Source organism: Podarcis tiliguerta (genome assembly GCF_965153285.1).
Source record: "Podarcis tiliguerta genome assembly, chromosome: 1".
Classification (NCBI taxonomy): Eukaryota; Metazoa; Chordata; class Lepidosauria; order Squamata; family Lacertidae; genus Podarcis; species Podarcis tiliguerta.
In genome coordinates this window covers 5,987,881-6,001,152 of record NC_139534.1, presented here as the reverse complement: position 1 = coordinate 6,001,152, position 13,272 = coordinate 5,987,881, and the positions used below count along the sequence as shown (strand labels likewise).

At 44.3% G+C, this 13,272-nt stretch overlaps 2 protein-coding genes across 12 annotated transcripts in view; one reads left to right on the top strand and one right to left on the bottom strand.

Moving 5' to 3' along the window:
• AGAP1 (ArfGAP with GTPase domain, ankyrin repeat and PH domain 1) overlaps nt 1-13,272 on the top strand; it is a 319,294-nt gene that overhangs the window by 14,995 nt on the left and 291,027 nt on the right. The window contains exon 1 of one of the 7 annotated variants that reach the window (XM_083400967.1): nt 8,050-10,014. The exons of 4 other annotated variants lie outside the window; for them this stretch is intronic. In XM_083400967.1, the coding sequence (XP_083257093.1) occupies nt 9,105-10,014 (910 nt within the window). In that variant the 5' untranslated portion in view covers nt 8,050-9,104. Of the gene's footprint in view, nt 1-8,049; nt 10,015-13,272 lie in introns of those variants that run through there. 2 more of the 7 variants (XM_083400965.1, XM_083400966.1) reach the window with 2 other exon arrangements.
• TRPM8 (transient receptor potential cation channel subfamily M member 8) overlaps nt 1-13,272 on the bottom strand; it is a 298,169-nt gene that overhangs the window by 94,492 nt on the left and 190,405 nt on the right. The window lies entirely within an intron of this gene.

Below are 13,272 nucleotides of genomic sequence, written 5' to 3'. Positions count from 1 at the left end.
ATTGGGTAAAACTGACACAATCTCATTAGCCGTTAAGAATGAAATGGGAGAGAGTCCATAGAATTTCTAAATTTTCAACTCTCATGAAAGAAGAAGAAACGTTTGGACATGATACCTCACCTTTCACTCCCCTTAAGGAGTCTCAAAGTGGCTCACAATCTCCTTTCCCTTCCTCCCCCACAACAAACACTCTGTGAGGTGAGTGAGGCTGAGAGACTTCAGAGAAGTGTGACTGGCCCAAGGGCACCCAATAGCTGCATGTGGAGGAGCGGGGAAGCGAACCCGATTCACCAGATTATGAGTCCACCACTCTTAACCACTACACCACGATGGGTCAGGTAACAAACACCAAACATATCAACCTGTTGGTTTCCAACACAGCTAATAAGCTGATTAGAATCATAGAGTTGGAAGGGACCCCCAAGGGTAATCTGTTCCAACCCCCTGCAATGCAGGACTCTTTTGCGCAAACTAATAACCCTGAGATAAAGAGTCTCATGCTCTACTGACTGAGCTGCCTCAGCTGTCAATATATGTTGGGTTCTCTTGTGATTCTCTAGTCTGTGTACAAACATGGGAATTCCAGAGAAGTAGCCCTGTTTTTGCTTCTGTAAACTAGTTGTGTTTTTAAAAGTTAATTGTGTAGTGGTTAAGAGTGGTGGACTCATAATCTGGTGAACCGGGTTCACTTCCCCGCTCTTCCACATGCAGCTGCTGCGTGACCTTGGGCTAGTCACACTTATTTGAAGTCTCTCAGCCCCACTCACCTTACAGAGTGTTTGTTGTGCGGGAGGAAGGGAAAGGAGAATGTTAGCCGCTTTGAGACTCCTTCGGGTAGTGATAAAGCAGGTTATCAAATCCAAACTCTTCTTCTTATTGTCACACAAATCTTATGGGCAAAAATCAGAAGATTGGATAACTGGAGACAGGATTTAAATGGTTGAATATGTGTTCAGGATCAACTGACAGAAGACTATTTTGTTATGTGCTGATTTTAATGAACCAGTATGTTTAACACATTGGTTTTTGGGTTGGGAACCTCCAGCCACTGGGCCAAATTAGGCCTAATTTGATTCACAAGACTATTTCCTCAACCATGCCCATTTGTGACGTTGGGGACAGGGCAGGTGAAGAACACCAAACTGGAGCATTAACACCTACTCCCCATTGTTCCTTGACAAGCTGTTTGGAAATTCTGTTGTGCCTCTCATCCCTGTCCAAAACGGGGATGGATGTATGTGCTGAAATTGAATTTTTGTCAGGACAAAGTCTATTAAATGTTAGTACAGTTCCAGTTGTAGATACCTTGTGTTCAAATGGATGTTACTTCCAATTGTTTGGCTGAGACTTCCAAGGCAACTAGAACAAAGCTTCTAGTCAGAAAACAACCTAGTGATTGACAAGTTTTATGCAGATAAAAATATTTTTGTCTAATTGTGCAAATATTCTGCTGCCAACAACATTTGAGTCCTGAAAATACCTCAGTTAACTATAAATAACATATGTTGTAGCTCTGTTTTCTCTGAGGTATATCTTGGCCATCTGCTATATCTGGAATTGGACTTGTGTTCTACATGCTGCAGAAATCTGTTCTCCCTAAATAACTTTAAGGAGTTGATAGCTAATAAGGTGGCCTAATTCAGAGTTATCAGATGTATTACTGTAGATTAGCTATATCATTGCAATATAAAACAACTTGCATACAAGCAATTTTAGATCCAGGTATAAAATAATCTAGCCAAGCACAATACAGTACTGTTCATGATCAAGGACCAAATGTTCCTCTCCTTAGACACTTTATTTTAGAGATTTTTATAATTATTTGTTTTACATGAGCACTTAATACTGATTTCGGGATACATGAATAGCTAGGTTTTCCTGACACATGGACTTGAAGCAAGGGATATTCATTTAATGATGTATAGAAAATAGTATATGTGTTCTTCTCAGTCATTCTGAATATTATGCCCAGGAGTTAACTGAGTGTTAACTTAAAGTGTGCACACACATCCCTTCTTCAACCTTACATTGATACAGCACAACACTTTGTTTAGCCTGTTCCCCCCACCTTTTATGGAATTGGAATGTCTACATTATAATCTCTAAAAATTTCAGTCTCTATCTCTCTCACATACTGGTTTCATTTGGATGTCACAATAAACCATTATTGTGCTGTTCAGTGAAGGATGAGATATAAATAAAATAAAACAATTACCTTGGTGAATGGTTTTGACAGTCTGAATCTTGATGTATATCTAATCAGTATTTGATGTTTTTCCTTGTATTTTTATATGTTAAAATTTTGAATGAGTGTGTTTAAAATTTAGTACAGACAAAAAAAGTGTGTTTAAGGCTACAACTCACTTATCTGGGATAAAATGCTGGTAGCTTGATTCTGGGTAAAAAAATACGTTTATGGAAAGGGAAAATACTGGTTGCACAAGTAACCTTTCACTCATGCAATCATATGCCATGTGTGTATGTATAAAATGAGGGTTGTACACATGTTGTGGTTGTTACACTGGTAGCTAGTTACAGAGATTACATAGTTTAGGCATAAAATGAAAGCCAGATGCAAGATCCAATTGTTTCAGTTGAGTAAATGGTGCATGGTTTCAAGAACTAGAAATGTATGAGCCTGAAGATAAAAACAAGCCAAGTCTAAGAATAATGCATATACATACAAGTCTGAGTGCACACACACAAACAGCACATTCCTTTCAGACTTCAAGAAGTGACCTACATTTGGCTTGCTTCTGGCTATCTTGAACACCATCTGATTCTATCAGTGTGTTTTCTTTAAATGGAAAATATCTAGAGAATCTTATCATCCTTTCAACTGAATCAGCCAGAATACCTGAATTACACTGCGTATTGAGCACGTTTGTGTACAGAATAGAATTTATTTGTTATACAGATAAATGGTGTTGAAGTTTTTCTTTTGTTCGTTTTTTGCTGTGATTGGTAGGCATCTGGCTAATTTAATTTACAATCTTGTAAATTAATAGAGTGGTGACCTCTAAAACAGCCTTTTAAACAAGCCCACAAATGTTACTAACCTACACAGAAGAAATTTCATGTGAACAAACATGAAATCTACATATTTCTAATCTACAGATGCTAGGCTGGTGCTTCCATGCAAAGTTGCCCCGAATGATTTCTCCTCTCTTAATTTCATGTGCTATTCTCTTTCTCATGGACTCTTGGCTCCAGTTAAGGGGAAGTAATAGTACGGCTCTATTCTTCCTTGATCAGACCACACCTGGAGTGCTGTGTCCGGTTCTGAGCACCACAATTTAAGAAAGATATTGACAAGCTGGAATGTGTGCAGGACATCAACCAAGATGATCAAGGGTCTGGAAACTAAGCTTTATGAAGAATGGTTGAGGGAGTTTGGTATGTTTAGCTTGGAGAAGAGGAGACTGTTGTAGAGTTGGAAAGGCTCTTGAGGATCATCTAGTCCAACCCTCTGCAAGTCTCTCCACTAAAGCATCTGTGGCAGATGGCCATTCAACCTCTGCTTAAAAACCTCCAATGAAGGAGAGTCCACAACCTTCTGAGGGAGTTTGTTCCAATGTCAAACTGCTCTTACTGTCAAAATGTTCTTCCTGATATTTAGTAGGAATTTCCTTTTTTGTAATTTGAATCCACTGGTCTGGGACCTAACCTCTGGAGCAGGAGAAAAGAAGCTTGTTCCCTCTTCCAAGTGACACTCCTTAAGATATTTATATCTTATCTCCCCTCAGTCTCCTCTTTTCCAGGCTAAACATACCCATCTCCTTCAAATGCTCCTTGTAAGGCTTGGTTTTCAGACCATTTATCACCTTGGTTGCACATGTTCCAGCTTGTCAATATCCTTGGAGGATGGAGCAAGCTTGTTTTCTCCTGCTCTGGAGGGTAGGACCTGTACCAATGGCTTCAAGTTACAAGAAAGGAGAATCTGACTAAACATCAAGAAGAACTTTCTGACAGTAAGGGCTGTTCCTGCATCGCAGGACTTGGACTAGATGACCCTCAGGGTCCCTTCCAACTCTACAGCTTTATGATTCTCGAAGGTAAACAAGGATCCAGGTCAAACTGTCTGGCAAATATCATGCCCCATGATATTCTTGTAAAGAAGCTGGTAAAATGCGGTCTTGACTATGCTACCACTCAGTGGATTTGTAACTGGCTGACTGACCGGACCCAAAGGGTGCTCATCAATGGTTCCTCTTCATCCTGGAGAAGAGTGACTAGTGGGGTGCCACAGGGTTCTGTCTTGGGCCCGGTCTTATTCAGCATCTTTATCAACGACTTGGATGATGGACTCAAGGGCATCCTGATCAAATTTGCAGATGACACCAAACTGGGAGGGGTGGCTAACACCCCAGAGGACAGGATCACACTTCAAAATGACCTTGACGGATTAGAGAACTGGGCAAAAACAAACAAGATGAATTTTAACAGGGAAAAATGTAAAGTATTGCACTTGGGCAAAAAAAATGAGAGGCACAAATACAAGATGGGTGACACCTGGCTTGAGAGCAGTACATGTGAAAAGGATCTAGGAGTCTTGGTTGACCACAAACTTGACATGAGCCAACAGTGTGACGCGGCAGCTAAAAAAGCCAATGCAATTCTGGGCTGCATCAATAGGAGTATAGCATCTAGATCAAGGGAAGTAATAGTGCCACTGTATTCTGCTCTGGTCAGACCTCACCTGGAGTACTGTGTCCAGTTCTGGGCACCACAGTTCAAGAAGGACACTGGCAAACTGGAACGTGTCCAGAGGAGGGCAACCAAAATGGTCAAAGGCCTGGAAACAATGCCTTATGAGGAACGGCTAAGGGAGCTGGGCATGTTTAGCCTGGAGAAGAGGAGGTTAAGGGGTGATATGATAGCCATGTTCAAATATATAAAAGGATGTCATATAGAGGAGGGAGAAAGGTTGTTTTCTGCTGCTCCAGAGAAGCGGACACGGAGCAACGGATCCAAACTACAAGAAAGAAGATTCCACTGTCAAGAACTTCCTGACAGTAAGAGCTGTTCGACAGTGGGATTTGCTGCCAAGGAGTGTGGTGGAGTCTCCTTCTTTAGAGGTCTTTAAGCAGAGGCTTGACAACCATATGTCAGGAGTGCTCTGGTGGTGTTTCCTGCTTGGCAGGGGGTTGGACTCGATGGCCCTTGTGGTCTATTCCAACTCCATGATTCTATGATTCTAAGTATTCTTGCAGATACTGTATATCAATGGAAAGATAATGAGGAATGTAATGCAACAAGGTTTATTCAATTATCTGTATTCTATCAGAAGTTATAGGCAAATAACCAGAAAAAGGAGGGTTGAGAGCCAATCAGGTGTCATCTTGTTTTGACAATACCCCTCATAACACCACTTTTTTTGGAGTAATACTACAAAATTATATATCAATGGAAAGATAATTTAGTGAAGAATGTAATGCGATAATTTTTATGAAAGATTATTTATTGCAACGTAAATAAGGAGGACATTTGTCAGTGTGTCATATGATTGCTATCAAGTAGGTTGGGGTTTTTTGTTCTTTCATTTAGTGAGCTTGTAAAACGTAATAAAATTAAAGAAATGGTGCAAAGAGTTGACTGGTCACCCAGAAAGTGATGTAAAATAGTAATTTTAAGTGAACAAGGCTACAGTTATGAAGAAATTAGAAGAAACATCAGTGGAAACTTAACCAAAGGTGGCATTTCTAAATTTTTGAAGAGGTATAAGGAGACTCAGTCACTACAAAATCAGACTGGTAAAGGCAGGAAAGGTGCACAACAGCAAGTGAAGATAGAAGAATTGAGAAACTGTGCCAACGTGACAAAAGAAAATCACCTGGATGTATACAAGATGACATGGCACAATGTAATGTGAAGTTGAGTGCAAGGACTGTTTGGCTCAGACTGCAGGAATATGGTCTAAATGCTAAAATTCCAAGGGAAAAGCCATTGTTACCACTCAAACAAAGGTTGAAAAGATTAAACTGGGCTAAAACCCACGCTAACTGGACAGTGGAACAATGGGACAGTGTTATTTGGAGTGATGAGACCCAAATCTCCTTGCTTGTAATACATGAGGGCGAGTATCGGAGAAGATTTACATTCTACTTGCCTTGCACCTACCATGAAACACCCAGTTAGAGTTATGATCTGGGGTTGTATGACAGCAAAAGGTGTGGGCAGAAATTGTGTCAGTGGGAATATAAATGCCCCAAAATACATAGCCCAGACATTAACCCAGTCAAAATGGAGCCGACTAAAGAAGCTTGTTAGTCAGAAGCAACCTAGCAATAAAACCCAATTAATAGAGGCAATAATTCAATCTTAGTTTCACATTATTACAGCTGCAGAACTAAAAAACTTGGTTCACTCCATGGGAAGGCTAAAGGTTACCCAACTAAGTATTAACTGACATGGTGAGAATTTTTGTATATCTCATTTTTTCTTTGTGTTCCATGTTTTTTCTTTATGAATGTTGTTGTAATAAAAAAATCCTTCATAAAAATTATTGCATTACATTCTTTATTAAATTATCTTTCCATTGATATATAATTTTATGGTATTACTCCAAAAAAGGTGGGTTTATGAGCCATCATTGCCAAAACCAGATGACACCTGATTGGCTCTCTAAACACTAGTGTATGTAACTCTTGAAAGGGGTGTGTGCATATAGAGAAAGAGAATCATACCTCTGAATAGACTGAAATCTTTGAACACTGCATTTTTACTTGAAAGTCTTAATGCTGCTGATTGGATAACTAAAGCTGATGAAAAATTACATTGCCTCAAATTATCATTGTTGGGTCCAAAGACAAAAAAACAAAACTTGTATTACTTCCAGTACCAGGGACAGTATTACTAGTTGCTGAGGAACAGGAGTGGAAGAGGATCATGTCCTGCTTTGGTAATAAAATGCTGGAGTAGATAAATAGGCCTTATATTTCTTGCTTAAATATGCAAGTGTATGGCTCAAATTAGTCAAGTAATGTTAATAACACCTGAAAAAGGCAGGTGTGCACAAAATCAAGTTTCTTGAGGACCCCCCAATATCTATTACTGTGATAGCTCGGCTTCCCTTGCGAAATTGGGAGGCTGATTATCTTATATATATATATATATATATGTGTGTGTGTGTGTGTGTGTGTGTATATATATATAAAATTATATATATATATAATGTCCAGTAGCGCCTTAGAGACCAACTAAGTTTGTTTCGGAGGCTGATGTTTGAGATACTGAGTGAAAACATTGAATGTGGCTTTTTAAAAAAGCATAAAGTGGTTAATTAAAATTGGCATCCTCCTAAAGTTCCTCATGGATACAGTGGTACCTCGGGTTAAGTACTTAATTGGTTCCAGAGGTCTGTTCTTAACCTGAAACTGTTCTTAACCTGAAGCACCACTTTAGCTAATGGGGCCTCCTGCTGCCGCTACGCCGCCACCGCAGCACGATTTCTGTTCTCATCCTGAAGCAAAGTTCTTAACCTGAGGTACTATTTCTGGATTAGCGGAGTCTGTAACCTGAAGCGTATGTAACCCGAGGTACCACTGTATTTCTATTAATACTCTTTTTAAAACAGAAAAACTAACTATCTTTCTTTGTGACTCTTAACACAATATTTCAGATGAACAAAATAGAACAAAGAATGCAATCTGTGCACTGAGTTGGGACTGTAAATTATCAGGGCCATGGGCATAGCCAGGGTTTTTTGGGGGGAAGGCCGGGGGGGCAGAACCCCAGTTTGCTATGTATTTTTATTTATTTTCATTGATGGGGGAGCTGCCTCTCCCAGCTCCCCCTTGGGTATGCCTATGATCAGGGCCATCCAGAAACTGGTACCCCTTTCCTGCAAGACTGTTAGTAAAGGATCTAGTTACAGGCAAGTAGTCGAAACAAAATTAAGGTGCTACTGGAAGGAATTTTTTTATTTTGTTAGTAAAGGAGTATAATTCAGCAGCAATCAAAGGCTTCAGACCTGAGCACACTTAACTAGGGAATAAGTACTACTAAATTCAGAATTTTTGAGTAAATATATTTAGGATTGTTTTATGTAACACTTTTATTTAAGCTAGTTTCAGAAACATTCTGAAGAAATTTGAGTTTTATTTGCTGTGGTAGTTCAGTAGCTTTATTATTAAGATTAAAAGCAGATTGCTAGCTTTTTGGTTTCACAAAACCTGGTTTTGTTTGACTGGTATGGAACTGACAAAACAAACCCGGCCCTTACAAAATAATTTTAAAAAAATTAAGTCTAGTAGCACCTTAGAGACCAGCTAAGTTTGTTCTAGGTATGAGCTTTGTAATTCTTGCCCTTACAGTAAGTAATTCCTGCCCTCAGTCTCTTGGGCTACTTTTATGTTCCGGTATTTGCAAGCTAACTCATTCCGCAGAGAAGCTGTGTTCCACTCCGGAATTTGCCTTTTCTCCCCGTTTCTTGAGACGAAGCTCTTTAGGATATCTGCTGCTTTCCGATACTGGGAGACTGTAGTACAGTATGCTGATTGCAGGCGAGGAACGTGTTTGTCTAGGAGTCGGATTACGCTGAGGCATCCAGCGATTGGTGGCAACGGGGAATTATTATTATTATTTTCAGCATCGTTCTTCCTTTTGGGCGACAGTAGATTGCAAGGATAATACAGGGCCGGCGCTTCATTTCGTATATTAAGCGGACGAGATATAATCGGATTTGCTCTGCAAAAAGGGCACAATATGCGAGCGGGCAATCTTCTGTAAACAATAAAACCGAGGAGGGCGGCTGCTGCTCCTCCCCTCGCTAATCCTCTCCGGCGCTGCTTCCAGAGATCTGCGGGAGGAAAGCTCGCTCCCTCCCGACCGCCCCGGCTTGGATTTGGGGTGGTGATGGTGGGCGCGCGTGGCCGGGAGGCAGGAGAGAAAGGGAGGCTCCGTGGGGCGGCTGTTTCATAGGCAGGCGCTGTCGACATGGAGCGATGCCGTTACCTCCCCAGGCAGCAGCCGAGCCGGAGGAGGGAAGGGCAGCCGGAGCTGCCGTGCCTCCCGAAGTGACTGCAGGCGGAGGAGATCGCCGCCGGAGGAGAGGCAGGGACAAAGGACCTGGCCTCGGTTAGCCCCCCGCGGCGGGACTGGAGATGTACCTCCTGGACAGCAGCGACCCGACCTCCGCCCCTTCCTCCCCCGGCGCCGCGGAGCGGGGGACCCCCCAGCGGAAAACGGTCTACCGCATCTCGGTGACCCTGGTGAAGAAGGAGCCTCTCGGCTCGGCCGCCGTGCCCCGCGATGGCTTCCTCCAGGAGCAGCAGCAGCAGGAGAGCGCCGGGGCTGCCGCCGGGCACGCTTTCCGCAGCTCGCGGGCCCTCAGCACCGGGCAGCTGGAGCTGGGCCGCCTGAAGGTGACCAGGCGAGCCGGGCTGGGCTTCAGGTGGCCGCCGGCAGAGGCGCGCGGGAAGAAGGACTCGGCGCCCGAGGGGGGTGGTCGGCGTCCCCTGCGGGGCTCGCAGCAGCAGCAGGAGGCCGGCCCCGCGGAGATCCCGAGACACTCGCCCGCCGAGGAAGCGGCCCCCGGCGGCCTGGGCCCCGCGCGGCCGGCGGCGGCGGCTCCGCTGCGCCGGAGCTGCAGTTTCCGGCACTGGAGCGGCGGGGAGGCGCTGCGGCTGCGCGCCTTGGCGCGGACCAAGCGCCACAGCAGCTCCGGCTGCCTCTCTCTGCCTGCCGGCGGCGGCGGCGCGGGAAGGTCGCTGAGCGCCGGCAGGCGCCCCCCGCGGGCTGGGGCCGAGGCGGGCGGGGGCCCGAAGAGCCCGGCCGGCGAGCAGCTGCAGATGCTTTCGGAGCGGCTGGGGGCCTGGGAGAGTTCGGCCGGCAGCGTCGCCTCTTCGCCCGAGCGCCGCCTGCTGCGCTTCTTCAGCGGGGTCTTTTCGCCCTTCGGGAGCCCCCTGGGCAGGTCTCCCCGGGCCCGGGCGGGCAGCAGCAGCAGCCTCCAGAGAAGCGCCGGCGCCCGCGCGCAGTCCAGCACCGAGAGCCTCGCGGAGCCCCTGAGCAGAGGTGCCTCCTGGGTTGGGCGGGGACGGGGGCTTGGCCAAGGGGGCGGGCGGCACTCGCCCGGGGCGCTTCGGGCGAAAGGCGCGCCTTGGGTTTGGCTGACCCGAAAGGGATGCCCTTTCTCGCCTGGGTATTCCTGCACCGTTCCATAAATCTGCACTAGTCGTTGAGCTTGGCTTCTCAGTTTTGGGTCTTTCTATTGGAGAGCAGGAGAAGAGCCTCTTGGTTTCTTTATATAGGTTACTAGGTCAGTGAATCCTCACAGTAGCATGCACACCCTTTGTCTTCGTCAAGTAATGCTCTTCTTTTCTCTCCCCCACCCTCACACATTTTTTGGTAGAATCCTGCTCTCCTTGTTGCTGTTAATGTTGCTGTTGTTGTTGGTGGTGGTAGTTCAGTAGGACACTCCTAAAGGGCACTGTAGGTTCTTTTAACTTGTTGGAATAATGTTAAATTTTATGCCAGTGTGAGGAATACTAAGTGCGTATGCGCAAACAGTGCAAGGTGCTTTAAAAGCCTATTTTATACGTTGTATAAATTGTATTGGGATGAACACTTGTTCTCAAAGGCAAGTAGGGTCCTAGTAACACAATGCAATATTAGGACAAAATGGAACTGGTTGCAGGTGATATGCTAAATTAGTGACATTCATAAAACTGCTGAGTTCTTCTGAATGGCTCAGTGAATGTTTGTGAAGTATACAGAGAACACTGGTTGGTACTCTCTTCTGCATCCCATTACGCTAGAAGCTACAGCAAAGCACCTTTAGCTCATCAAATATTTAAGCCGGCAAAGATGAAGGTGGCGATCTTTGTTGAGAGTAGTGACCTATTGCAGTGCAGGTGCATAGCCCTAGACATAGGAAGAAAAAACGGGAGGCACTGTATGTAGTACATGTGATACAGTATTGATGTTTCATTTACATCTAGATAAACAGACATAGGCCTGTGTTATAAGTTCCACTGTGTTCCATCAGTGTGGCTTATTTCCTGGAAACGGAGTATAGATTTGCACTTTAGAATCTCCACATTGGAATGAACTAGGCTCTGTTTTTTAGATGAAATGTAATAAAGGGAGTAGCTCTGTCAGTAAATATAATGAAAACAGAGGAAAGGGCTATGGAATTAAATATCTCTTTTAAATGGGAGCAGTGTTGGGGGATGTGAAAGCCGCAACTCAGTGGGAAATTATCAACATGTTATTAATTATTCCCTGCATTTTAACTTAAATTTACTCCAGTATGATTATTTCATTCATTGCTTTTATTTATGTAATGCACATCACGCTTTCCCTTCAAGAAATGGACAGTGGCATTTCATTTCACTAATTATGCCAAGTAGATTAAAAAGTGACTTTCCCAATAAATGGTGGAGTAGAAGAATTAGAACTTGGATAGGAGAGACTTGAGTACAAATTCAAGTTGGGTTGTATCCAACAAAGTGGTACCATGTGCACAAGGACTGCCACTTATGCAGTGGAACTTTCCTTTATATGTGTCCCCCTGTGTACCCCCCAAATGGTTTTCTTCTTGGAGTGCAGTTGGCTGGCAGTGGGACAAGGGATGAACAGAGCCAGCCCATGGGAAGTGGTCCTTTTAATTATTGACATCACAGTTAAGAGAGAGCCTTGCATCTTCACTGGGGAGGTAAAGGAGGCAAAGAAGACATGTTTAAGTGAAATCCCATCCTGCAAATTTGAATATGGGCTATTGAGTAGCTTTGTCAGGGGATGTTTGATTGACTGTCACATAGGCCATGTGGGAAGACTCTAGAGAGGGATGGAGTTCTAATTTGGTCCAAAAGGTTGGTTTCCCAAAGCTGTGGCCTGGTAGAGGATGCTGGTGTACAATCAGGAGTCTTAAAGTGCACTTGTGATTGCAATTTGGAAGGGAAGGCATCCTGAATCATAACGATAATAATGTTATTATTTACATGCCACCCAGCTGACTGGGTTGCTCCAGCCATTCTGGGCAGCTCCCAACAAAATTTCAAAAGCATAATAAAACCTCAACATCAGAAACTGTACAGGGCTGCCTTCAGATGTTTTCTAAAAGTCATATAGTTGCTTATCTGTTTAACATCCAATGGGAGGGCATTTCACAAGGTGGATACCACTACCAGACAGAGTGCATCCAGTTCTCAGCCATCGTACCAGATGGAGCTGGTTGACAGCTGCCCCGGACACAGAAATATCCTGCACTTCCATGGACACCTGTGAGTCCAAAATGACCCCATGGCTGCACACCTGCTTCTTTAGTTACCCGGTTGAGGACTAGGGAGCTCCCCCGCAACCTGCCTGTCCCCCAGAAACTGTACTTGTCAGGTTTGAACCTCAACCCATTTTCATGTCTGACATTTTTTTTTAATATATATATATATATATTTTGCTGGAAGCCGCCCAGAGTGCCTGGGGAAGCCCAGCCAGATGAGTGGGGTATAAACAATAAAATAATTACTATTTTAATTATAATTATTATAACTGCCACCCCACTGAAGAAGTGGAGGAGCTTCCAGACACTCACAGAGGACGTTCACTGCCTTCACTGCTTCCAATTTAAACAAGAGGTAGAACTGGATATCATCTGCATAATGTTGAACACCCAGTCCAAACCCCTGGTGATCTCCCCCAGCGACTTCATGTAGATGATGCAAAGCATGGAGGAGAGGATGGAGACCTGAGGCATCCCATAAGTGAGTGCCGAGGGGTCTGAACACTCACCCCCCAACACCACTTTTTGGCGATGGCCCAGGAGGAAGGAGCAGAACCACTGTATAACAGTTCTCTGAACTCACAACCCTCCTAGATGGTCCAGAACGATACCATGATTGATATCAGAAGCCACTGAGAGAACCAGCAGAACTAGGAAACAGCTTTCACCTCTGTTCCTAGCTCGCCAGATCATCAACCAGTGTGATCAAGAAGGTTTCAGTCCCATGATGAAGCCTGAATCCTGATTGGAAGGGATTCTAATGGTCCACATCCTCCAGATTGGCTTGTAGTTGTTCAATGACCAGTTTCTTCTTTGGGACTTTGAAGTGTGCAACACCTGATGTTATTGTGATGACAGGTGGATTGACAGGTGGGGAGGGCTAAGAACATAAGAGCCTCCTGGATCAGGTCAGTGGCACACCTGTCACATCCTGTTCTCACAGTGGCCAGCCAGATGCATAGGAGAAGCTCTCCCTTTTTTGTGGCTTCCAGCAGTTGGTATTCAGAAGTGTAACTCTAACCATGGAGGCAGAACATAACCATCTTGGCTAG